Here is a 27,275-nt window from a genome sequence, read left to right on the forward strand (position 1 = left end):
ATGTGGGAGATTTGTCATATGCTATTTGACTTGGTCAGTTTTTCCAATAACAGTCTCTTGTGCTAAAAGGGGTGGAAAAACAGACTGTGAAATTCCAATGCCCTTGCTTTTTTTTTTTTTTCCTTCCCTTGGGGCCATAATTCTTCCACTTGTGTTGGCATTATGAGTTTCTAGTTTCCCTTTAAAACAGAGGCCTTGTTTATGTGTAGAACAGGATTTTCAACCCTGGCACGGTTGACAAACTGGACCAGATGATTCTTTGTTGTGGGGCTGTCCTGTGCATTATAGGATGTTAAGCAAAACCCCTGGCTTCTGCCAACTAAATGACAGTAGCACTTTCTTCTTACAACTGTGACAACCAAAAATGTCTCTAGACATTGCCAAATGTGCCCTGGGGGGTGATCAACCCTGGTTGAAAATGATTGATCTAGAACCTTTTTAGGAATAGGGGTCTTCCTGGTTTTCCTGGGAAATCACTGGAGACATGAGAGGGACCAGAGCAGGCTGGATGCATTTGACTCAAACTCAGGCTCATGAAGGAAAGAGGAATAATTATGATTTTATATCAGAGGCATTCTGGAAGACAGGGTTTGCTATATTACTCTGGTGCTAGTTCTAAAGCATTAGAATGATGTTGTACTCTGCATTTGCTGTTCATGCAAGGAGCTTTTGAAAGCGGTCCCAGGATCAGGGCAGTACAGGAAGCTGGCCTAGAGATACTAAGATTCAGATCACCAGGCCAAGGTCTTTGAACAATTAGAAATACAGTATTTTAAGAATGTTTGGGACAGTCCGTCTGAGATCCACCCAGGTTGACTCTCCAGATTTACCTATTCCAGGCAGTCTTTCTCCTTCTTCTTTAACTAAAACTGCCCTCTCTGTAAAGGTCACCAAATTCATCTTTTACATTCCAAGAACAAAGCTATGGACTGCTCAAAGCAAATTTCCATGATTCTTCAGGTGTCCACCCTATATTTTCAGGAAAGTACTGAAAAGGTTCACCCAGGATAAAATATTTGCAATGCCTTAAATTAGGGTAAGAAAGAGAAAGTCTGATCTTCCAGGGGGCACTGCAACTTTAGCTAAAAAATGAACGAAACCAAAATGAGCGAGAGAAGTATGCAGAAGCACTTGAGTAACCCACTTAAGAGCATGAGGCTGTGGGACCTTATCCTTGCTTATGAATTTTGTACAGGTTTTCATAATTCCTGGGGTCTCCTTTCTACTCTTGGGCTTGGGGGGACAGTGCTGCCATCCATTTCATAAACCAATGAGATAAAACCAGGTTGTTGAATAAACTGCTATATTCTTAGGACGGGATTAGACCAGGTTGAATACAATCATAACAAAACAATCTGTGTAATGAATGAGCTGTAACAAAATTCAATTCTACTATAATATTACTCTCCACCTAATGTAGGCCTTTTTACTTTTAAACTAATATCATAGTTATCAAACACATTAACGTGCCTAGTATCGTATCTAATTCAGAGTGAGTGACATGAGGCCTAGAGATGAGTGGATTTGTGCCTGTTTTATTTCAGACTCCTGGAATCGGCTCCTAATTGATCTCACTGGCTCCGCTCTTGCTCCACTACATTTATTTTCCGCCCAACAGCCAATCTCCGAAATGTAACTCAGATCACTCTGCTGCTTAAGACCCTCCAAAGGCCGGGCACAGTGGCTCATGCCTATAATTCCAGCACTTTGAGAGGCCAAGGTGGGAAGATCATTTGAGGCCAGGAGTTTGAGACCAGCCTGGGCAATATACTGAGACCTTATCTCTACAAAAAATTTAAAAATTGGCCTGATGTGGCGGCATGCACCTGTAGTCCCTGCTACTCGGCAGGCTGAGCCCAGGAGTTTGAGGCTACAGTGAGCTGTGATCGCGCCACTGCACTCCAGCCAGGGCACAGAGTGAGACCCTGTCTCAAAATAAACAAAAACCCTCCAAAGGCTTTGAATAAAATCCCAAACTTGTTCCCAGGGCTTTCCAGGCCTTTTCTACCTGATCCTTCAAGCCTCTGACGTCAGCCTGTTTTCCCAGCGCCGCAGCCACGCCACCAGCTCTCCCACCTCAGGGGCTACAAAGCTCCTCCCTCTCTCTGCAGCACTTTCCTCCTCACTGTCGTGTGGCTGATGGCTTGCCATTTGCTTCTTTCCCCAGCAACCCACAGCACCCAATCTCTACCTTCTTTCCCTGTTATTTTCTTCACCACTCTTATTATCACTATCTGAAGTTACTTTAGACTCACAGTTTTATTTGGTATTGTTCTGTGATTTGATTTTTTTTCCCACCTACTGATGTGTCTTGGAGATCTTCCCATGTCAGATTAGATAAATCTACTTCATTCTTTTAAATGGCTGTATAATATTCCTTCAAATGGACGTACCAACATTTAACAGCTTCCTTTTTTAGTCTTGATTTTTTACTATTACGAATAATGCGGAAGTGAACTATCGTTTTGAATACATCTCTGTGCACATGCGCAAGTTTTTTCTGTAGTATGGATTCCTGGAGGTGGAAGTGCCAGGCCAAGGTCATGCCCATCTGTCATTTTGATAGATGCTGACTGCCATATTGCCCTCCTAACAGGCTTTATCAATTTATGCTCTCTTGAACCACGTGTTAGAATGTACACTTCCCCATCCTCACGGGCACTAATCACTGTCATTTTAAAAACATTTGCTTTAAGTGATACACAGTGGTATCTTATTTCACATCAGAATCCTAAAGGCCATTTTAAGATTGCTTCATGTTGGTGTCCCCTGGGATCATACCTCTGGGTCAGTTGAGGGAAAAGCAGCAAAATCCTCTATGAGCTCTGAGACTCATAAGACAAATGAAACTTTTCAAAGTAGGGTCATCCATCGCAGCAGAAACTTCCTCTGTCCCAATGCCAGCAGAGCTCAATCAATAACCTGGAGAACTGTAGGCCAGCCTGACGTTCCTGCATGCGGCTCTCCCCCATCCATCATCCAAACACACCTCAGCTGAAGCATTAAAGTCTGTCGAAATCTGCCCAAGTGCAGCACATGCCTTCCCCAACCTTGGCTTCTCTGACATTACTCAGAATACTTCGTTTGGGCCAGGTGCGGCAGCTCATGCCTATAATCCCAGCACTCTGGGAGGACGAGGCGGGCAGATCACCTGAAGTCAGAAGTTCGAGACCAGACTGGCCAAAATGTTGAAACCCCGACTCCACTAAAAATACAAAACTTAGGCTGAATGCATGACTCACGCCTGTAATCTCAGCACTTTGGGAGGCCGAGGTGGGCAGATCACCTGAGGTCAGGAGTTCAAGACCAGCCTAGCCAATGTGGTGAAACCCTGTCTCTATTAAAAATACAAAAATTAGCCAGGTGTGGTGGTTGGAGCCTGTAATTCCAGCTACTTGGTAAGCTGAGGCAGGAGAATCACTTGAACCCAGGAGACAGAGGTTGCAGTGAGCCAAGATCACGCCATTGCACTCCAGCCTGGGCAACAGAAGCAAAACTATGTCTAAAAAAAAAAAAAAAAAAAAATACATTCCAGCTACTAGGGAGGCTGAGGCAGGAGAATCACTTGAACCCAGGAGGCAGAGGTTGCAGTGAGCCGAGATCACACCATTGCACTCCAGCCTGAGCAACAAGAACAAAACTCCATCTCAAAAAAAAAAAAGAACCCTTTGTTTGGTTTCACTTAAAGAGGAGAGAAGATACCAGGGTCTGGTTGTAGTCAGACCCTCACTCTCTAGAGATGACTTTCTAAGCCGGAAAGGGAACATCTGCTCTCTCTAAGGGAAGCAGGACAAAAGGGACAGCGAGACCAAGAAAAACATCTCACTGGGGCCAGGGACAATCTTTGCTGGTCAAAAGAAAATCTTCTCAGATTTAATAACTCCCACATTGGCAAGCTGCACATTTTTTTTTCAAAGAGTTTTTGAGTCTTCTTTGTCCCCCTCTACTTTCCTCCCCAAGGAGTGGTTGGACTTCCTCAGGAAATAGAAATATGGCCAACGTCCCTGAGTGCCGGTGCTGTGCTAAACTCTTTATACAGTTTATCTAACAACACTGTGAGCCAGATTAATATTATTACCTCCAGCCTAGGGATGAGAGTTGGCAGCCAGAGCAATTGAGTAACTAGCTGGGTACCCAAGGTCACCCAGCTGGTGACACCTGGGGCAGGATTTAAATCTGAACCTGTAAACATGCTCTGTTGCCTCTAGGTGGAGGTAAGTATTTTAACCTAAGGAATTACAAAGGCTTTATTTTGGGGCACGTGTAGGTTATTGTGCATTTCTTTACTTTCAGGTTTCTTAGAGAAAAGTCCAAAATAACAGTGGAATTAATTTAAAACTGTGTCTTTCTGTGTCCCTGAAATTCTTACACATGGTACATTTTCAATGAGCTGGCTTTGTTTCTCCACTCAATGCAGTAATTGAGCTTCTTTGGTTCAGTGCATGAGTGGTTCAGTGGTTCATTGGGCATCCTGGTTGAGGGAGGGGCTGGGTAACCAACTGTATTCACTTCCTATTGCTGCTGTAATAAATTACTGGAAACGTATTAGCTTAAAACAATACAAATTTATGATCTTATAGAAGTTTGAAAATCAAAGAATGTTCTTTCTGGAAGAAAACATTCTTTCTGGAAAAATCCATTCTTTTGCCTTTTCTAGCTTCCAGGGGCTATCTGGATTCCTTTTACCATGTTAAGATAACATATTCACAGGTGCCAGGAATTAGATTGTGAACACTTTTGGAAGGCCATTATTCAGCCTGCAGCACCAACCAACACAGTTTGTTGGGGACTAAGGTCTCCCAGGACACGGGATTTTTAGTGCTAAAACCAAGAAAGTCCCCTGCAAACCTGGACAGCTGTTTCCCTAGAAGGGAACTCTGTTCCATGAAGATATTCTTACTAGGGGAAGTAGAGAGGGAAGATAAACACAAATAAGAAAGCTGTAAAGGGCCGGGCGCGCTGGCTCACACCTATAATCCCAGCACTTTGGGAGGCCGAAGCAGGTGGACCACCTGAGGTCAGGAGTTTGAGAACAGCCTGGCCAACATGGTGAAACCCCATCTCTACTAAAAATACAAAAAATTGGCCGGGTATGGTGGCGCAAGCTTGTAATCCCAGCTACTTGGAAGGCTAAGGCGGGAGAATCACTTGAACCTGGAAGGTGGAGGTTGCAGTGAGCCGAGTTCATGCCACTGCACTCCAGCCTGGGCAACAAGAGAGAAACTCTTTCTTTTAAAAAAAAAAAAAAAAAAAAAAGGCTGTAAAGGAAACTGTTTTTCCAATATCATTCTTTAGGGAAAAATCAACTTTTGACCTTTCAAAAAATCCCCGCACTGCAGCCTCAGCACTGCCATACCTTCGCAAAAAGTAATCTATGCTGAATATTCTGTCACCTGTTTTACCCAAGAAAAACAGCTATCTCCTGGATAAAGTCTATTTCAAAGCTCGAATTATCCCTATGTTAAGAAGCGTGTATGGTAAACTTGTACTCAGAAAGGTTAATAAAAGTGTAGAATAAAATAGATGTGTAGTTAAAAATAGAGCCTGATTCCATGCAAATGACACAGACTTGATACCCTAATGAGGAGCCAAGGTGGGCTTCTCCATCACATGTCCTCCTCCTGTCTTCAGTGCTTCCTCCCCACCTTCCACTCTATCCCCTGCCCCACTCCACCCCCCGCCCAGCTATATTTAGTACCACAGTCTGTGGGTTTCTGAAAGAATTCTCTCATGTGTTTTTGAGTTTCGCTGAAGGGGAAACCTTGGTTTCGTGTCATATTTTTACATATATATTTAGTTTGTGTCACATTTTTACATATATATTTAGCTTTCCATTTCTGAAGAAATAAATACAAAAAAAAAAAAAAAAAAGCCTTTTTCAACAATGGGCGAATTCCAAGAAGCCTGGAGCCTGATTTGGAAAGGATGCGGGATGGGAATGGGGTAGTTTTTCCAGTGGAAAGGATTTGAACAGAGGCCGCACTTCCGGAGTGGCTCCTACAAGCGGGAGCATATGAGAGGTTCTCTCAGCATGGTCTGGCAGAAGTGACAGTTATGGAAGGGAGGGTCATAAATCATTTCCTGGCTGTAAGGACAAAGGGATTAAAATTCTCCCAAGCTGGAGGTAGTGGAGCAAACAAGATCAGCAGCAATGAGGGAGCAACTGCACCACTTTGTGTTACTCTCTGATGGCCAGCGCAGGGCTGCAAGTAGTGGCTGCAAAAGCCAGACAAATAGATGGAAATCCAGGAACTAGAGGAAATTCAGGCCTGCCAGGAGCTCTGGGAAGTGTTTGTTACTCTCTCTGGTGAGTTCAGACAGCCTGAGGCACATGGCATGAGGGCGGGGCAGCTGGAGGGAGGTGCAGATGGTCAAGAAAACAGGATTCTGTCTCCAGCGGAGCTTCTCAAGGTTTGCAGGGCTGCTCTGTGCATGCCTGTTTAGGGACATCAGCCTGATCCCTATATGCATGTAAGCCCAGCCCCCACCTTCTGCTGGCCAGTCACTGGCCACTGAGTCTGGGTAGAAGAATATACCAAATGTGGGTAACCTATCATCCCCTTGGGAAATCCAGCTGCCATCATGTGCCTTCTGCAATCGATTGTTTCTCCTAAGAAAACCCTGTTCCTATCATGCTATCTACCCCACTTTCTTTCCAGCCTTACCTTCTTCTACTTACATCTTTCTTTCTGGCATATTGCTCTTTTCTTCATTACCTGCAAAATCTCATATCTTCATGCCTTTATACGTGCTGCACCCTTTTCCAAAAATGTCTTCCACTACTTCCTGTTCCTTTGTCTTCCTAGAAAACTTCCACCCAGCCTCAAACCTTAAATACCCAAGACACAAGTCACATAAGTATTGGTAAATTGGGAAATCCAGCTGCCATCATGAGTCACAGACACAGGCCTGGGAAGATGCTGACTCCATAGTGCATTGGAATAAAGGGTATGAGGGCAGGGAGAGGGCATTGTGCTGGTGTACCCACATTCTCCGCCCAGGGGTCTGAGGACAAGTGTTAGTAGATGGGTGGCCTAGGCATGGCTGACTGGCTGGAGGAAGAGCAAGGAAAATTGCTCCCTGTGGAGAGGAAATCCATAACTAGCCTGTATTTATTGGGAGCCTCAGCCCACTCAGCTAACAGTTCCAAGGGATGGCATGGTAGGCTCCTGTGGTCCCACATATGGATCAAACTTCATGGACCGTACTGTGCTTTCAGACTTACTTCAGACTCAAGTAGAACTATCTCACTGGAAAACTGTCTTAAGGCTTAGGCTGGACAACTTGAAGAGGGAGGGCCTGGTAGGATTGTCTGTTTCACGCTCCCTGAAGAATGTGATCACCCAGCTCCCTGCTTCCCAAAACTATCCAGACTGGAACGAAAGGATCTGGGACTAAAGGACCAAATCGAATAAGCACTCACCTTAGAGTCGAAAATTCTGTGTTCAAATCCCACTTCAAATTCCAAAAGCCACTTCCTGTCTCTGTGATCTCAGGCAAAACTGCTTAAGGACTCTGAACCTTGGCTTCCTTATTTGGAAAATAGTGATTATATCATCTAACAACTTACACAGTTGCTGTGAAATTTAAGATGAGAAAATACAGACCCAAGTGCCTAACCCTGCGCCTAACACAGAGCAGATCACCAACAAATGGTCAGTAAGTTAATTCCTTGGTTTGGCACTCAAAACCCTCCTAATTTGGCCTAATTCTTCCCTGCCTTCTTCTCAGCTAGCCTCTTCCCCTCAGTTTTGCAAAGTTGCTCCAGGCTGTGTGGGGGAGGGTGAGACACCCTTGGTGACAGTGGATGAAAATGGTATCATTGCTTTTCAAACAAATAAAGCCAAGAAAAGGAGGCTTCAGTAGGGCTTAGAGACTTTGTTCCTGACTCAGTTCATCTGCTCACCTCGCTTTGTCCCCCTGGAATGAGTATCTTCCTTCTGTTTTAAAATTGAGGTTTTACTATTTTTTAGATATGACAAGGCCAACAGATCAGGAGATGGCTGCTGTTGAAAGTTGTTATACTCACAGGTCCCAAGAGGACGGGGGCACACTGAGTCATAGGGGGCCAGCAAGGAGGCTCCAGGGTTAGTCAGAAGGCAGACGGAGTGGAGAAACAAGGGCAAAAGATGTGATTGTGGTTCTGGGAATGACAGGTGAGGCAGGCTCTCCTTTGCCTAGTTTAAATAAATTCAGCAGCCTCTGGGGCATAGGGGATATCCCTAGTTGTTCGGTACCTAGCCCTGGGGAGATTAGGGCAGGGGAACAGTGGCCCTGAGTGTGAGAGCCCAATAGTGAAGGTAGTTAGGGGCATGGTTGGTCTGGATTGGTTGGTTTGCCTTTGAAAAGTGTGCTCAAGGGCCAGTTATTTGCTATCTCTAGGAATTGGCTAGAGGGATAATTCCTCCCTTCAAGGGTCAGCAAGTCCCCAGATGTCAAACATCAAAATACAGAAAATAAAAAGACGAAGTTAATAACACCTTCCTCTTCTCTGCTGTTGGATTCTAGCTTAGGTCTAATCTGTTCTAGGAAGACTTCCTAGGCCACCCCATCCCAGTGGGATGACTCCCTCCCTGAAGTCCTATAGCACTTAATGTCTCTGCTGTTCATTTTGGTATCTTATTATTTCAGCAAAGTATATGCTGTGGCCCGCATCAAAAACCTGGGCTCCTTGGAGATGGGAATTGTATCTTTTACTTCTCTATGTCCCTTATAGCGACTGGGACAGAGCCTTCAACATAATAAGCACTTATTAAATGTTTGTTAGGGAACACTCAAGGTTCAGTTTAGTAGGCCACAGGGATGATTCCTTAAAGTTTTTTTCTTAACTCCTAAGCAGGAATTCTAAGAGGCACTCAAAGCTTGATTTCTTCCTTTATCATCCAGCACTTGGTCTTCCTAAAATTTAGAATGTTTACAAATCCAGACAATCTTTGGGAAATTCACAAACGGAAAATACAGGCAGCTCCAGCTGTGACTACAATTCAGAAGGGGTCATTTCTAATCGCAGCTGAAAAGGAAAAATGGAGTTAGTGTTGATGCTCTGACCACAGTGTTTCTTCCATTAACTTCCTAGAAGGAAGGAGTAGATTACACATGTCAGCCAGGTTCACTGAGTAGCCAGGAGGATATGTGTGTCTCATGAATTTTTATTAATGGGTAAATCACTCATGTCGTGTCTGTCCTTGGCTGGACATCCAAGCATCCAGCACAGGCTATAAGGAAGGGAGATTTACCTGGTTCCAAGTGGCCTGGAATGAGCCATGAGACACAGTGGACCCTCAGGGTCCTGAGGACAGGAAGTGGCAATGGTCATGGAGTCCTCCTCCATGAGCACAGGAGCAAAGATGGTGACCATCTTTGGAGAGCGGGTCTGACTTGCATGTCTAATGTTAGAGTAATTTGGCTCCTTCTTTGGGGCAGAACTGATGGGCAAAAATAGACCTCATTTTGGGAAGCCTGGCATGAAATTAAATTCCAGGGCCATAGCTACAGCTTTGCCAATGGGCTGGCTTTCTACCAATGTGCAGAAATGCCCTTGTCATGCAAGTTGGAGATGGTGGTGGAGTGGGGAAGGGAGGAGAGCCTCTTTTGTGGGTATTCTAACATGGCAGGGGCTGCTCCACCTGTCTTTAGTCGCTTGCTATTTAAAATCTAATCTGCAGACCTGCAGCCTTGGTCTCATTTGGGAGCTTGCCAGAAATGCCGAATCTCAGGCAAGCCTGGGACTAGGGTGAGAGATGGCCTCCTCTAGTGCAAAATGTAAGGAGGTGCCCCCAAACTCAGTAATCAAAATAAACAATATTTTAAAATATCAAAATCACTGCAAAAATCCTTGATAAACAAAATATCAACATTTTGAATAAAGGCGAGATCTGACTCAGCACTTAAACAATCCTGCCCCACTTATCTCATGCCAATCTTGCCTCTGATCTCAGGTTCCATCCCAGACCCATAGAATCAGAGTCTATATTCTAAAAAGACCCCCAGAGGATTCATATGCACATGAAAGTTTAAGAAGCACAGCTTTAGACAACACAACCCACAATGTAACAAACCAAAATCTTCTAATCTACACAGCAGCAAAGCTGGAAAGGTATGAACAGAAATAAAGTTTCAGAAGCATCTAACTCCTCCAGCTTGCTTGCCACTGCCTGGGGTTTGCACACCACCACCTTAAAATTGCAGGGTTCTATAATTTATCATGAACATTTCAAAAACTTTTTTTTTGAGATAACTGTAGATTTGCAGGAAGTTGCAAGATTAATACAGAGAGATACCATGTACTCTTCACCCAGTTTCCCCTAGTGGTTACTGACTTAGTCCATTTGGGCTGCTGTAACAAAATACCTTAGACTGGGTAGTTTATAAATAACATAAATTTATTGCTCACAGTTCTGGAGGCTGGGAAGTACAAGATAAAGGCCCAGGCAGATGTGGTGTCTGGTGAAGGCCTGTTACTGATAAATGGTGCCATGGTGCCTTTTTTTTTTTTTTAGATGGAGTCTCAGAGTCTGTCTCTGTCACCCAGGCTGGAGTACAGTGGTGCAGTCTCGGCTCACTGCAACCTCTGTCTCCTGGGTTCAAGCGATTCTTCTGCCTCAGCCTCCCAAGTAGCTGGGACTACAGGCACACGCCACCACGCCTGGCTAATTTTTGTATTTTTAGTAGAGACGGGGTTTCACCATATTGGCCGGGCTGGTCTCGAACTCCTGACCTCATGATATGCCCACCTCGGCCTCCCAAAGTGTTGGGATTACAGTCATGAGCCACTGTGCCCAGCCTAAATGTTGCCTTCTATGTGTCCTCACAAGGAGGAAGGGCAAATGGGCTCCCCCAGGCCTCTTTATAAGGGCTGTAATTCCATCCATGAGGGTTCCACCCTCATGACCTAGTCACCTCCCAAAGGCCCCGTCTCTTAATAGCAACATGTTGGAGATTAGATTTCAGCATATGAATTTTGGAGAGGCAGACATTCAGACCATAGCAGTTCTATTTTCTATAACTATAGTAGAATATCAAAATGAGAACATTGACATTGGTATAAGGTGTATGTATAGTTTATATGTTATCTTATCAAAAGGGTAGATTTACAGAACCAACACAAGTAAGCTATAGAACTAGCCTATTACCACAAAGATCTCCCACAAGCTACAGCTTTAAAGTCATACCCACTCCTTTCCCTGACCCACCATCCCTAACCCCTGGAAAGCATTAATCTTCTTAACACCTTTAACACCTTTTTTTTTTTTTTTTAAGACACAGAGGTCTCACTATGTTGCCCATGTTGGTCATGAACTCCTAGGTCAAGTGAGCCTCCTGCCTCAGCCTCCCAAAATGTTGGAATTACAAGCATGAGCTGAAATGTCCAGGCTTTTAAACAACTTTTTGACCATGTTGTATAAATAAAATCATACAATAAGCAAACTTTTGAGATTGCCTTTTCTTCACTCAGAATAATGAACTAAAGATCCATCCAAGTTCTTGCACATATCAATAATTTGTTCCTTTTTTTATTTTTTATTTTTTTTTGAGACAGAGTCTCGCTGTGTCACCCAGGCTGGAGTGCAGTGGCGCCATCTTGGCTCACTGCAACCTCCACCTCCCAGGTTCAAGCAATCCTCCCACCTCAGCCTCCCAAGTAGCTGGGATTACAAGTGTGTGCCACCCACCATGCCCAGCTAATTTTTGTATTTTTAGTATAGACGGGGTTTCACCAGGTTGGCCAGGCTGGTCTCGAACTCCTGATCTCAAGTGATCCACCCACCTCTACCTCCCAAAGTGCTGGGATTACAGGCATGAGCCACGGTGCCCAGCCAATTTGTTCCTTTTTATTGCTGAGTAGTACTCCATGGTATGGGTGTACCACAGTTTAGTTAACCATTTACCTATCGTAGGACATTTGGGTTGTTTCCCGTATTTGATTATTACAAATAAAGCTGCTATGAACTGTTCTAGCTCCTATAACTTTCCATACACATTTTAGAATTCTGTTGATATTTACACTTTAAAAAATCTTGTTGTGATTTTGACAAGAAATACATTAAATTTCATATCATTTTGGGGAGAATTAGCATCTTGACTGTGTTGCATCTTCCAATCCATAAGATAGTATGTCTCTTTTTGTTGTTGTTTTTGTTCCTAACCACTAGACTATGCCATCCAACTCAATAGAAGCATGATCACCCAAATAAATTTAGGATTGTCAGCATCTTCTGGTACTTGTTGTGGCGCTGAATTCAAATATATGTTCCTGTGTTCACAGAGGCAACATAGATACAGTGCATATGGGAAGAAAGGGTTGAAGGCATCCTTGAAAGAGACTCTCAGTTAAGATTTAAAATGCATAGGTCTCTACATTTATTTAGATCTTCTTTGATTTCTTTCATCAGCATCTTGTAGTTTTTAACATACAAGCCCTGTATATGTTTTATTATATTTATACCTAAGTATTTCATTGGATTGATTAACATTTGCTTTGTATTTTTATTTTGATTTCCACTTGTTTGTTGCTAGCATATGGAAATACAATTAATTTTCTTATGTTGATCTTGTAACTTATGACCTTGTTGAACTCACTTATTAGTTGCTGGAGTTTCCTTGTAAATTTATTGGGATTTCTAGGTAGATCATCAAGTCATCTACAAATAGAGACAGGTTTTTTTATTTTCCTTTTTTTATCTGTATGCCTTTTATTTCCTTTTCTTGCCTTATGGTGTGCACTAGAACTTCTGGTTGAATAACAGCAATGAGAGCAGACTTCCTTCCTTGTTCTTGATTTTAGGGAGAAAGCATTCAATCTTTCACCACTAAGTATGATGTTAGTTGCAGGTTTTTGCAGATGCTCTTTGTCAAGTTGAGGACGTTTCTTTCTATTCCTATTATACTGAGAGTTTTTGTCATGAATGAATGTTGAATTTTGTCAAACGCTTTTTCTGCATCAATTGATAGGATCATGAGATTTTTCTTTAGCTTGCTGGTGGATTACATTGAATGATTTTTCAAATACTGAAAAAAACAGCCTTTTATCCCTGGAATATACACCACTTAGTCACAGTGTATAATTCTTTCTATATATAGCTGGATTCTATTTGCTAACATTTGTTAAGGATTTTTGAGTATTCAATCATAAAGGATATTGGCCTGTGGTTTCTTCTTTGTACTATCTTTGCCTGGTTTTGATATCAGGGTAATACTGGCTTTATAAAATAAATTGAAAAGTGTTCTTTCCTAGGCCGGGCATGGTGTCTCACGCCTGTAATCCCAGCACTTTAGGAGGCCGAGGTGGGCAGATCACCTGAGGTCGGGAGTTCGAGACCAGCCTGACCACATGGAGAAAACTTGTCTCTACTAAAAATACAAAATTAGCCGGGGATGGTGGCACATCCCTGTAATTCCAGCTACTCGGGAGGCGGAGGCAGGAGAATCGCTTGAACCCGGGAGGCAGAGGTTGTGGTGAGCCGAGATCACGCCGTTGCACTCCAGCCTGGGCAACAAGAGTGAAACTCCGTCTCAAAAAAAAAAAAAAGGGTTCCTTCCTTTTCTACTTTCTAGAAGAGTTTATGTAGACTTGGTTTTAGTTCTTTATGTGGAATTCTCCAGTAAAACCACTTAGCGCTATGCACTTTTACTTTCGTAATTTGATTTGATCCTCACAACAACTTTGCAAAGAAGGCATTTTACAGAAACAGTTTCCAGGTCCCTTGGACTGCACTGGATGCATAGTGAGATTAGTGAGGTGGCCGGGAAATAAGTCCAGATCAGGAGGATGTTGGGCAGGGAAGGCATGCTAGACGTGGGGTAGGGTAGAGCTGGGTTTGAATGAAGTGCTTGGGAAGTGAAGAGTTAGAAGGCACTATTTGGAGGACAGGGAGAGTAAAGAAGTTCTGGCTTATTGCAGCAGCGGGTCTGTGACTGCCAAGGGCCAGATAGAAATGACCCCGAAGAGGACCGGAGTGTGAAGGTCCAAGAGAAACAGGGAGAGGCTGTGCAATTTCTTCAAATATCAGAATAGATTGTTGCAAGGCCTTTAATTTGGCCTCAGAATAAGATCTGAAAACAAGTGAAGTACTACAACTCTTTTAAAAAGCAAATATGGGGCCGGGTGCAGTGGCTCATGCCTGTAATCCCAGCACTTTGGGAGGCTGAGGTGGTCAGATCACCTGAGGTCAGGAGTTCAAGACCAGCCTGGCCAACATGGTGAAATCCCATCTCTACTAAAAAATAAAAAAATTAGCTGGGTATGGTGGTGCACATCTGTAATCCCAGCTACTTATGAGGCTGAGGCACAAGAATCACTTGAACCCAGGAGGCGGATGTTGCAGTGAGCCAAGATGGTGCCACTGTACTCCAGCCTGGGCGACAGAGCTAGACTCCGTCAAAAAAAAAAGCAAATATGACACACTTATCAGAGTGACACACTTATTAAAATCCAAATAATGCCAAATGCTGGTAAGAATTTGGAGCAACAGAAAGTCTCATTCATTCCTGGTAGGAATATAAAATGGCACAACCACTTTGGAAGACAATTTGACAGCCTCTTAAAAAGCTAAACATAATCTTACCATATGATTCATATGGCTCTTTGTGTAGGTTTCCTAACTTATGTCTTCACAAAAACCTGCACGTGAATGTCATATCAGCCTTATTTATAATCACTAAAAACTGGAAGCAGCAAAGATGTTCTTTGGTAGATGAATGGATAAACTGAAGTACTTCCAGACAATAGGCTATCATTTAGTGATTAAAAGAAATGAGCTGCCGGCCGGGCGCGGTGGCTCACGCCTGTAATCCCAGCACTTTGGGAGGCCGTGGCAGGAGGATCTCCTGAGGTCAGGAGTTTGAGACCAGTTTGGCTAACATAGTGAAACCCCATCTCTACCAAAAATACAAAAAATTAGCTGGGCATGGTGGTAGGCTCCTGTAATCCCAACTACTTGGGAGGCTGAGGCAGGAGAATCGCTTAAGCCCGGGAGGCGGAGGTTGCAGTGAGCTGAGATGGCGCCACTGCACTCCAGCTTAGGGGACAAGAGCGAGACTTCCTCTCAAAGAAAAAGAAAGAAATGAGCTATCGAGCCATGAAAAGACATGGAGGAACTTTAAATGCATACTGCTTAGTGAAAACAGCAAGTCCAAAGAGGCTACATACTGTATGATTCCAACCATATGGCATTTTGGAAACATCAAATCTGTGGAAATAGTAAACAGAACCGTGGTTGCCAGGGGTTTGGGAAAAGAGGAGGCATGAATGGGTGGAACACTGAATTTTTAGGGGATGAAAATACTGGGCATGATACTGTAATGAGGGATACAATTGTCAAAACCCACAGAACTCTACAACACAGAGTAAATCTTAATGTAAACTGTTGACTATAGTTAATAATGTGTTAATATTGATTTGTCAAGTATGACAAGTGTGCCACACTAGTGCAAAATTATTAATATAATGGGGGAAACTTCATGAAGGGAGGTAAAAAGGTGGGAGGGGTCTGAATATATGGAAGTTTATGTACAATCTGCTCAATTATTCTGTGAATCTAAAACGGTGTTAAAAATAGTCTATTCATTTTTTTTTTTTAAATCTAAGAAATTTCACATTGAAAGAAAAAGAAGCAGCCAAGTGCCGTGGCTCATGCTTGTAACCCTTGCATTTTGGGAGGCCAAGGCAGGCAGATCACTTGAGGCCGGGAGTTTGAGGCCAGCCTGGCCAACACGTGGAACCCGTCTCTACTAAAAATACAAAAATTAGCCAACCATGGTGGCTCATGCCTGTAATCTCAGCTACTTGGGAGGCTGAGGCATGAGAATTGCTTGAACCCAGAAGGTAGAGGTGGCAGTGAGCCAAGATCACACCACTGCACTGCAGCCTAAGTGACAGGGTGAGACTTTGTCTCAAAAAACAAAGAAAGAAAGAAAAAGAAGCAAATATGGTGAGATCTTTTTTCAAGTGTTAAGAAATCCAGCAAAGTAATTCTGAAAACTTGCTTGTAAACTACACAGCCAGCTTTGCTGCCCAGGCCGCCTTCTACTTAAAAATTCCTTCACTATAAACTCCATGCTAGATTTTTCCTCAGTGGAATAAGCTCAGGCCCTGTTGACAATTTTTGTTTTGTTTTGTTTTGGTTTTAGAAGGAGTCTCCCTCTGTCACCCAGGCTGTAGTGCAGTGGCATGATCTCAGCTCACTGCAATCTCTGCTGCCCGGGTTCAAGCGATTCTCCTGCCTCAGTCTCCCGAGTAACTGGGATTACAGGCACCTGACACTGCGCCCGGCTAAGTTTTGTATTTTTAGTAGAAAAGGGTTTCACCATGTTGGCCAGGCTGGTCTTGAACTCCTGACCTTGTGATCTACCTGCCTCGGCCTCCCAAAGTACTGGGATTACAGGTGTGAGCCACCACACCCGGCCCCTGTTGACATTCTTAAAAGGAATTGTTTTGGAAGTAAGATAGAACCAGACTTTTCAGTCCCTTCCTTGTTTGCCGAAATTTATTGCAAAAATAAAATTGGGTTTGTCTGATAGATTTGAAAAAGCAATATTGCATACCTTCCAAAGGATAAAAGGCTTTTATCTGGCCAAATTTTTCGTCTCAACCAAGTCTAAGATGGTGGTCTTCTGGGTTGATTGCTAATTCTTTGTAATTATCTACAAGGCCCTTTAAATTTGTTTTGGTGGTTTTTCTCTTCTGAATAATTAGATGAGGCAATCAGCACATCTTTCATATTATAAGGAGGCTTTTATTTATTTATTTTTTAAACACTACTCCTCCACGTTATTAACTCCTGCAAGTGACAATAGGGGTAAATTCCAATCTGTAGCTCTAATGGCTGCTAATGAGGCGCTTGTTTTAAATCCTTCTGAGCTACACTGGCTCCTCCCACAGAGGACTTTTAAAACAGGATGAATCTCCTTGAGTTCTAAATCCTTTTGCTTTGGGGGCTGAAATCTGGTTCTGTAACCTTTTGAATCACCAACGTTTGCTTTGAAAGTTAACATTTTCTATTTAAATGGCAAGAGAGATGGGAAATAAACCCCAGCATTACAGAGCTGAGCGTATTGATTTCAATTATCACCTTTAATCCATGCCTTTCCTCTTTATAATGTGTGGGTTTCTTCTCTTAATTAGAAAGAGCCAGGGATTATCTGCACAAAACTGGAAGGTTTATTGTGATTGGCGGGATTGTCTCCCCTGTCCACGACTCCTATGGAAAACAGGTGGGTTCCTTCCTGTGCCCCTCTCCTCTTCGATCCCCGTCCCCCCATCCCTGGCCTGATAGTTCCTGGCAGAAAAACTGCCCCCCCTCTGTCTCTGCTAAGATTCCTGGAAACACAAAATGCCCAGGTCCATGCGTCCATCCTGCTTCCCATTTCAGGACCACAGTCGGACCTGAGTGGATGGGTGTTGAAGCAGTAGCTGGAAAGACCAGCTGTCCATGACTGTAGAGCCACTTACGGGCTGGTCAGGACTCACTGAAAGAGGAGCAGGAACACCCACTGGGTGTGGCTTGGTATGGTGGATGCCAGATTGGCAGCTGGTTATGGGTTGAGCTGCACTGGGCAAGTCTTCTCAGGATTTTAGGAGAAAACGGCCTATGCCTTTTATAATCTGATTTAAAATTCATATCCCTGCTCATCCCTCCCTGCCACGTGTCCCAGCAAATCTAGGAGCTCCACCCGTCATTACCCCTTTCTCCCACAGATGCACCTTGGTGGGCTCTGGGGAAACTCACCTAACCAGCCAGACTGAGCCATAAGACAAGGCCACATTTGCTGAGTTAAGTCTCATCTCTGCAGGGCACACAGGGGCTGCTTCGCAAATGGAGGCTCATCTATCGACCTTGTTGGGGTGGTATATACCACACACCCTTTATTTGTTTCCTTTCCCCACCACCATTCCAGGCCTGCCTGTGTGGCAAACAGACAAGTAAAGGGGTCACATTCTTCATTCCCTCTCACGACTGAAAAATGGCTGCACTTTAACAATGGGTGGGCTTGGGCTGGTATCCCAAGGATGTTGTGGGGAACGGAGGGAGTCTCCCAGTGATTGCTCTGTTGCTTCCCAGGGCCTCGTGTCAAGCCGGCACCGTCTCATCATGTGTCAGCTGGCCGTCCAGAATTCCGATTGGATCAGGTAGGACTGGCCTGAAGATGCCAGAGGCAGCGGCCCGGAGACTTACTGGGAGTGGGGTGGAGAAAAAAGAAGAGTTCCAGCAGTAATTTGGATCCTGAAAGGATGGGGAGGCAGGGGCAAGATATTAGCCTTGTGGAGGCAATAAGTAGACCTCCAGGGATACCTATAACTTTATTTTTGAACCAAACTATGAGGCCCATGAATGTAAAGAATGTGCTTGAATTTGAATGTTTCATCTGCTTTGGCATCTCTGAGTCCTGGCATGATTCTTGGAGCTTCCAGAAATATCACTGGGTTTTGGGTGAAGCATGACCAGACAATCAGAAATGCCTCTCACTTTCATTCCCACTAACTTCCGTGAACCCTCACTACCTTTCAGGGAATGTTCCCTCACCTTGACAATTTCCCGTTCCTGAACTCAGGCTCCCTAAGGGCCCCACACTGGCCCCAGGAGACAGGTGCGGGCCTGCCCTTAACGGCAGCCACACCAAATCACGGCAGCCACACCAAATCACACCCACTGGGTGGCTTTCCTGCTCACTGCCTTTCTGGCCAGACGTGCTGCTAGGAAGGCACCTCCACCCCCCTCCGCTGAGCTTGCAGTGTAATTAAAGCAAGCTTCCACTAATTATGCTAATGATGTTCCCCAAAGTTCCTACCGTTATAATTTGCATGATAAGATGATGTTTTAAAAAAATAATGGCATGCCATTTGTGCTGTAATTTACCCCACTATGGAAAAATAAGCAGCACCTAGAGGTTTCCATGAAAGGGGCGAAGTGACGAAGTGATGGGATGCTGACCTCAGAATGAGGAATGCAGAGTTTGCCCAGGAAGAGTGGGGTGGGCGGGAATGAGAGCAGTGAAGGGAAGCCACAGTAATAATTCAGCAGTGATCCTTGCCATTTGTGCGCAGTGATTTGTGTGAGAAGCACATGCCCTTTATAGACTTTCTCATCCCCCTAAAGACAAAGCTTAGGTAGAGAGACAGCTGCTTTTTCTCAGGTGAGAAACAGGCCCAGAGAAATCAAAGGGCTTGAGCAATGATACATTGATACATCCGTAGGCAAGAAAGGATTAGAAATGAGGCCTCTTAACATTGTAACTCCCGATCTTCTGGGGATGCTGGGGACTTTGAATAAGGGTCCCGTGAGGAAATCACTGGGCAGGAGACTGTTACTGCTTGGATGTGCTTAGAAGATTCTGGAATAATTCCCTCATTCATTCCACAACTATCTACTGAGTGCCTACCACCTTCCCTGGGCTGCTCTAAGTTGGAAAATCAGAATCCTGAGAATTGAGATCACTAGGGAGTCTAAGAGCTGCCTCTAGAAATGGGGGTTGGCTGGGGTGGGGCGCCTGACACTGGGAGCCCATTTAGCCAGGTGAAGTGTTTGTTTCCGGCACAGGTGCGCTCCCAGGGCACAGGGCCTGGCTAGGGATCTAGGGGGAGCGAGGGTCCCGGCAAATGGCAAGCTGACTCTCTAAGGGTTTTCAGCTAGTGGGATCTCATCTCTGGGCACTTCAGGCATGTGTATGTGGTGGTGTGGTGGGGTAGGGTGGTGGTGTTAAGGGGATGCACGACTGCTAAGAAAATGTTTGACAAGGCAGGGCATGGGGGCTCATCATACTTGTAATCCCAGCACTTTGGGGGGCCGAAGTGGGCGGATCACCTGAGGTCAGGAGTTTGAGACCAGCCTGGACAACATGGTGAAACCCCATCTCTGCTAAAAATACAAAAATTAACTGGGCATGGTGGCATGTGCCTGTAGTCTCAGCTACTCAGGAGGCTGAGGGAGGAGAATCACTTGAACCCAGGAGATGGAGGGTGCAGTGAGCCGAGGTCTCGCCACTGCACTCCAGCCTGGGTGACAGAGCGAGACTCCGTCTAAAAAAAAATCATTAAGTTGGCAATTAAGCCCCAGTGCTGCCTCAGTCTGGGGCTGGATCCCTGCTTACTTCACAAGCAGTATCCCGGAGGGGCTGGCCATCGTTGTGTCTGTGCCCTCTCATCTGACTGTTATGTCTCACCTCCACGCTCACAAGGCACCTCACTGCAGAGGGAGGCAGGGAAGACTGATTCTCGAGGGTTTGCAGCCTGGCAAGGATAACCTGGGCCACCACTTGACAAAGGCCTGGCTCAGCTCATCCTTGTCACAATCCTCAAGGGTCCAAAGGAGGGTTTATTTTGCAGGTAACAATAAGAGCAAGATGCTGTACTGAGCATTGTACACATAAAACTTACCGAGCCTTTCTAACAAAACTGTAAGCTCGTTACTGTTGTTATTCCCATTTTACAGATGGGGAAGGTGAGGCACTGGGAGATCACATAACTTTCCCAAAGCCACACAGTTGCAAAGAGCTGAGGCTGGAATTAAACCCAGGCAGACTGGCACCAGCATCTCTTCTCATAAGCCTATGCCATGCTCCTCTCATTTTACAGAGGAGGAAACTGAAGCTCAGAAGAGTGTTTCACACCCAGGTTTTATCTGATTCAAGATCTAAGCGCATGGTATGGCCAGGTCTGCCATGCTTCCTGAGCTATGATTTTTGGAAGGTAACAATAAGGAAAGAATATGAGAACAGAAACCAAGGGAAACTTCTTTCCAATGATGTTAGGGTGGACCCTTGGGAGTGCTACCAGGACACCTGGCAGACAACCTGCAGCGTGTTGGAACACCACCGGGACCTCATGAAGGTGAGCTGGGCCAAGCCTGGGGATGCGTGAACCACCAGAGTGCAAGGGCGGAAGGGGCTGGACCCACAGAAGCCAGGCAGGGAGAGGAGAGGGTGCTGCTGGCCTATCGATCTGCTTTCAGCCTCTTATTTCTCTGCCGGTTGTGAGAGAGACCAGCCTGTGAACAGCGTGAAGAACAATGAATGAGGAACCCCGAGTAGCACCAGGGTCTGTTCCCTGTCTTCCACCCTCTGTCTTGACCTCCCATTTGGGGTGTTGCTGCTGGGTATGGTGGGCAGCTTTTATTAGCTGGGAGCAAGTTCAAGGTGGGATTAAGGAGACCACAGTGATAGCACTTCAGAAAGTGAGGGAGGAGGAAACTGGACAATGAAAGGCAGGAGAAGAGAGAAGCACTTAGGGGAGGTACAAGCAACCTGTGGGGGCCCCACTGGCCCCCTTACTCCAGGACAGGCTGCTGTGGCTGGGGCACTTCACACCTGCCAGTCATTGCACCCCATTCCCACCCATTCCTCCTCACAAGAGCCCCACAGGCAGACGGTGTCTGATGCCTGTTTTATTAGTGGGTAAAAGGGATCACAGAGAGGAGTCCACATATCTGAGCACATACAGTGAGTGTTTGGTGAACACAGATAGGCGAGAGCTTCTGTATTCCCCATTGGGGCCTGGGGCCTGTGGCTGGGCTGCAGAGACTTCAGGGCTGGTTGCCAGGTTAGAATGGGCTCCATACCAGCCAGCAGCACTGGCCAGAGTGTGCAGAAAGCACCCTTCCCAGATCAGTGCCAACCCATCCACTCCACAGTGACAGGATGAAAAGCAATGCCACCGATGGCGAGAAGCCTGACCAACCAAGACAGCAAATAGTCAATTCTGCTCGCCTCCACGGACTCTGTGGCAGAGCCCTCCGCAGCCCCAGATAGCAGTCCACCTGGCACTGCCCTCCTACAGGGAGAGCCCATGTCCCATCTGTGTCCTTGCTGCCAGAGAGCCTATCACCACGTTCTTCCTGGGGAGCAGCCCCTGACCACCCTACACTCCACCAGCTGCAAAGCCAGGCTTTATTTTAACAGATGTGGCACTTCATTGCTCCGTCCTGGGGAGCTAAGGGCAAGTGAGGTAGAGAGGACCAGCTGGCTGTTCTCCATCTGTTGTTTTCTTCCCCACGGAATTGAAGAAAACTGATTTCCCTTCCCTTCAGCTTTCAGAACCCTTCTCACATATCCTGACCCTTCTGGTCCCCTTCAAAGGAGGCTGACTTGGGGCCACATTGACTTGCTCCTCTGTGCTGGTCTCCACAATAGCAGTAATAAAAGACACTGTGTAAGACTGTATCAGTCAGGATAGGCAAAGATGTGCTGTGGTGACAAACATCCCTAAAAGCTCAGTGACTTCACACAAGTTTATTTCTCACACTACATGTCACCTGGGGAGTTCCTGCGGTCCTGTGCTCTTTCTGGTCACACAGAAGCCTCAGGCTCCATGACAGAAGAGAGGAATGGGGACCCTGCAGGCATTCCTCAGTGCTGGCCATACTGGCCAGAAAGCCTGGCTATCATTTGTTGTCTAAATGCCCGGGCTTCCTGAACTCTCCCTGTGTTACTTGTGCCCAGGGTATAAGTCTGGGCCAGAGAAGCTCCGCCAGGAGCCCCAGCTGTTGCAGCGATGGGCAGAAGCTGGCAAAGAATGTAGGTCACTGCCGGCCCCCCTGCATTGGAGCAAGAGCTTGGAGCTGCTTCCTAAGAACTCTCAGCCTTCAAACACCTAGCAAGCATGAGGCAGGTGTTCCCGGCATGGAGAGTAGACCTGCCGCAGAGATAGATGCATGACTTAACAGGTGACTTGGGACAACTCTCCAATGTCAAGGCCTCTGAGAATGCAGCAGCCCATGGGGGCTGACGAGGGCAGGATAGGGGAACGCAGCCAGCCATTTTCTACTTCTCAGAGATAGAACAAGTCAAATGCGACCCACAGTGCAGCAAGAGGAAGAAGCTCCTCAGCTACCAGGCCAATCAGGAAATAGGAATGCAGGGTTTTCTTTTCTGGTGGTGAAGTAATAAATGGAGGCAGACCATCCCTTCCACCCCACCAGCCACAGCTGGGTGAAGAAGCCCACCAAGAGGTGAAAAGATCCTGTGGTACCCACCCCAGCTGGCTCCCAGATGTGGTCAGATGTGACCTCCTCCTATCAGGAGTCTTACAAAGGTGACAGGTTACCCCACAAGACAAATGCCTGCCCTTCTAGGGCTCAGAAGGACTCATACACTGCTCTGCCCACAGGATGGCCTGTGGAAGAGGTGCCCAGAACATCACCCCAGCCTTGGGCCTGGGGGTCCCCTGGCAGCAGAACCCAAATCCAGAAAGGGTAGTGTGCAGGAGTGGGTGGTGGGTACCCAGGCAGCTGGCATTTGGAAACGAAGAAACCTTGAATAAGCAGTGGCCCCTGTGAACCTAAACAGATTGGGAATTTGTCCTTTGTTTCTCTGTTGCCGGACAGCTACTCTCCCCATCACCTTGGCCCAGTGGGGTTGCTTCTGGGTCAGCTGTGAGGAATGCTGCCTTATCAGCTCTGTGTTTTCTGCAGCACTGGTGAGGAGTAGCCTGGCAGATAACTCAGGACAATAGATAATACACACAGAATTTCCACTTGGCTCTGTCGTGTGTATTCACACTGAGCAGGCGAGAGAGTGCTCAGAACCCACCCACCCTGCTTCCCGCAGCACAAACACATCCTGTGCTGCCTGGCACCACTCTCCCTCTTGCTTGGCTGTGTTACTGACAGCTCTGGCCCGAAGAGGCCGCAGGTGGTGATCGTGCCTTGTGTTTGTATGACCTTTCCCAGGCTTACAGAGCCCTTTTGCAGACATGATCTCATTTGAGCCCCATGAAGCATTTGGGGAGGGCAGATATTCATGTTACACAGAAGGTTCCAGCATCGCCTGCTGCTGACAGAGCTCCTGCCATGTGTCAGGCACCCCATAGGCACTTTGCATATGCTCACTTGTGTGACCCGACCACAACTGAAAAAGACAGGTATATGGTTAGACTCCTGATTTGAGGTTCAGGAGCGATGAAGTAACTGTCCAAGGTCACATAGCTAGAAGGAGGCAGAGCCCAAATTTGGACCCAGGACCCATTATAACACCACATCTCATGCTTCTCCCACTGAGCTGCTCCTGCCAGCCTAGTGACCACGTGATGCAGCTTGGTCTAGAACCCATCCCCAGGGCTCTTCCTCAGCTCTGAGTGGCCTCTCCATGATGGACAAGCAGATGACCACTTGGAGATAACTTTGAAACGATTCTCAAAGTCACGTGACTAATAACACTCTTCTCTCTCTCCCTAGAGGGTGACTGGCTGTATCCTCTCCAATGTCAACACACCTTCCATGACACCTGTGATCGGACAGCCACAAAACGAGACCCCCCAGCCCATTTACCAGAACAGCAACGTGGCCACCAAGCCCACTGCAGGTAGGGGAACACTGATGTGTGATTCTCAGACCTCAGAATCATGTGGAGGGCTTGTTAAATTAGTGACTGCTGGGATCCACCCAGAACTTGATTCAGTAGGTCTGAGAGGGGAAAGAGGACCTGTATTTTTAATAAGCTGCTGCTGATGCTGCTAGTCCAGAGACAATACTTTGAGGACCCTGAATACTGAGCATAAGAGCAAACCAGTCACAATCAGAGAGAGGCAGGTGGTGGTGTGCACTCTTCTCCTGCATTTAAATATAAACGTAGGGCCGGACCTGGTGGCTCACACCTGTAATCCCAGCACTTTGGGAGGCTGAGGTGGGTGGATGGCTTGAGCCCAGGAGTTTGAGAGTAGCCTGGGCAACGTGACGAAACCCCACCTGTACCAAATAATAATAATAATAATAATAATAACAATAACAAAAATTAACTGGGCATGGTGGCGCACACCTGTAGTCCCAGCTACTCAGAAGGCTGAGGTGGGAGGATCTCTTGAGCCCAGGAGGAGGAGGTTGCAGGGACTGGGGAACTGTGCCACTGTACTCCAGCCTGGGAGACAGAGTGAGACCCTGTCTCAAAAAAATACATAAATTTTGAGAAATAATTGTGTTAACTGGGAATTGAATATACAAAATGGAGCATTTTTCTCTGCCTCTTCTAGGGAGGTTGAGGATCTTGCCAAAGGTCACACAGTGAGGAAGAAGCAGGGCCATGAGTCACACCCAGGCGGTCTGCACCCAGAATCCCCACACTCTTAGCCATCAATCCAGTGACAGAGAGCACCAACACATACCCCAAACCTAGGACTATGTGCCCAAATGATGCTCGTGCTTTACCTGCGTTCTTATTTAATGCAGTAATACTGTGATATAGACATTATGTTCTCATTTCAAATAGAATACAGATTCAGAGAAGAAAAGTGATTTGCTGATTTGTCACACAGCTCAAAAGTAGAAGAGCTAGAATTCATATTCAGTACTGTCAGGCTCCCAGGTCCATGCTCTAAAATTTTCTTTCAAGCCAACTCCAAGAGACAGATTCTGATATTACTTTTCGAGCCTGGAGACCATAAGCTATTATATTATTGGTCTATTATAAACAGGGTAATTCACAAAGAAGAGTCAGAATTTCACAGTTTGCATACAGCTACATGTGGGGGGCTAGAAAATTTTTCTGGATTGGAGCCCAGAGGGATAATTGAAAACCAGATCCCTCTCAGCCAAATAGGATGTCTGATGATTCTGAAGACCATCTGCATGGGAAGGAACGCCTTAGCCCAGCAGAAATGGTTCCAAGCATGTACTTTGCTGAGTCTCCTTGGATGTGGGTGTAGCTGCCCAGTGGGAGGAGCAGCTAAGGATAGGCTTGGGACAAACCTGGGGAAGAAATGTTCATGATATAGAAAATGAAAGAAGCCAGCAGCCTATATGCCCTTTAAATGGAAAATCTGATCCACTTTATGTAGACATACCTGCATAATACACATTTAAAACATGAAAGAAAATAAATAATATGCCAACAGGTTGGCAGTAGTTATCTCTTGGGGTGGGATTATGGGTGCATTAAGTTTTCCTCTTTATATTTTCCCTCTTCTGTATTTTCCAAGTTTTCAACAATGAAGTAAACATAACCAGAAAATGGCTTCCAGTCTAGGGCTCACAATGCGTGTGCCTCAGACTGTGAGTGAGAAGAAAGAATTTGTGCTGTCATATTTCTGTTCTTTCTCTCTACCCTCCTGCTACCTCCTGCTCCCCACTCCTGCCCCGTCCATGCACCCTGATGTTTACAGCGGCCCCAATGCCGGGCCGACATGAGTGCCAGTTGTGAGTGGTTCTCTCCCCCTCTGTCCCTGTCTGTCTTGCTCTCTCCCACAGCCAAGATCTTGGGGAAGGTGGGAGAAAGCCTCAGCCGGATCTGCTGTGTCCGCCCGCCGGTGGAGCGTTTCACCTTTGTAGGTGAGGAACCAAGGAACTTGATTCCCAGTCCCGTCTCTTTTCTTTCTCTCCTCCCTTCATTCCTTCAGCAAAGAGCCTCAAGCACATTCCGCCCATCGCAAATTCCCGTGATTGTGTGTGTGCGCATACTTGTGCACAACGTATCCCCCCACACAGGCGTTGCACACACAAGGGCACATCGAAGACTCAGTCTTTCACATCTTCCTGCGGGCACTTGCTACATTCCACCATGTGAAAAAGTTCTGCACCCCCAGTGTGCTTGTTCTTTAAACCAGGTAATCCTAAGGAGAGCCAGCCACCTCTTGTGGCCCAGAAAGCCATCTCCTTAGGTTGTAAGGATGTTGCTCTTGTGGCCAGCCTCCCTCAAACACAGAAACAGAAGGCGCTCAGCATGAGCGTGTGTGTGTTCGGCATTGGCTCCCCAGCCAGGCTGTCTCATTCTGAAAGTGCCAGCAATGTGAAGTGCTGCTCCTGGAGCGGGAGGAGAGCTTCCTGTCTGTTTTATGCCTGACTGCTCTCCATTCACCCTCCTCAGGTGTCACTTGTGCCGGGTGGCACACCACACCCCTACTTGCACCCACCCCACCCCATCCCAATAATTCCTGCTGAGGCCCTCAGGCAGACTGTGTGTTGGGTACCAGGAAGCCTGTTCCCTAACGCCCTACCTTTCTTCTTTCCTCCTTAGATGAGAATGCCAATCTGGGCACGGTGATGCGGTATGAAGAGATTGGTGAGTGGGACTGCGAAAGTGCGGAAAATGGGGACATTTGGAGCCCCCTGCCTTCACGACAGGCAACATGGGGAGCAGAGAGGCTTGAAAACCCAGGGACTGTTTTGCAGCAGGGTCTCCTCTCGGAAGAGGGATCGTTCCCAGGCTAAGATTGCATTGGTAGTTAGCTCCCTTTAACATCTCTTAACTGGACTCCAGCCAACTCCCAAGAGATAGGACTGGATCATTTGGTGATTTTTCCTTCAGAGCCTCCCCTCCCTCCTCTAAAAAACATGAAAGTTGAGCTTTGGCACCAG

General features: G+C 46.1%; 1 protein-coding gene across 2 annotated transcripts in view; it reads left to right on the top strand.

Annotated features, from left to right (window-relative positions):
• Window positions 1-27,275, top strand: part of NMNAT2 (nicotinamide nucleotide adenylyltransferase 2) — a 174,040-nt gene that overhangs the window by 110,933 nt on the left and 35,832 nt on the right. Inside the window, exons 1-7 of one of the 2 annotated variants that reach the window (XM_055367186.2) lie at window positions 5,844-6,307; window positions 17,123-17,211; window positions 18,060-18,127; window positions 20,746-20,824; window positions 24,165-24,291; window positions 26,169-26,249; window positions 26,935-26,979. In XM_055367186.2, coding sequence (XP_055223161.1) covers window positions 6,238-6,307; window positions 17,123-17,211; window positions 18,060-18,127; window positions 20,746-20,824; window positions 24,165-24,291; window positions 26,169-26,249; window positions 26,935-26,979 — 559 coding nt within the window. In that variant the 5' untranslated portion in view covers window positions 5,844-6,237. Of the gene's footprint in view, window positions 1-5,843; window positions 6,308-17,122; window positions 17,212-18,059; window positions 18,128-20,745; window positions 20,825-24,164; window positions 24,292-26,168; window positions 26,250-26,934; window positions 26,980-27,275 lie in introns of those variants that run through there. The other variant, XM_019027649.4, reaches the window with a different exon arrangement.

Source organism: Gorilla gorilla, chromosome 1, assembly GCF_029281585.2.
Source record: "Gorilla gorilla gorilla isolate KB3781 chromosome 1, NHGRI_mGorGor1-v2.1_pri, whole genome shotgun sequence".
Classification (NCBI taxonomy): Eukaryota; Metazoa; Chordata; class Mammalia; order Primates; family Hominidae; genus Gorilla; species Gorilla gorilla.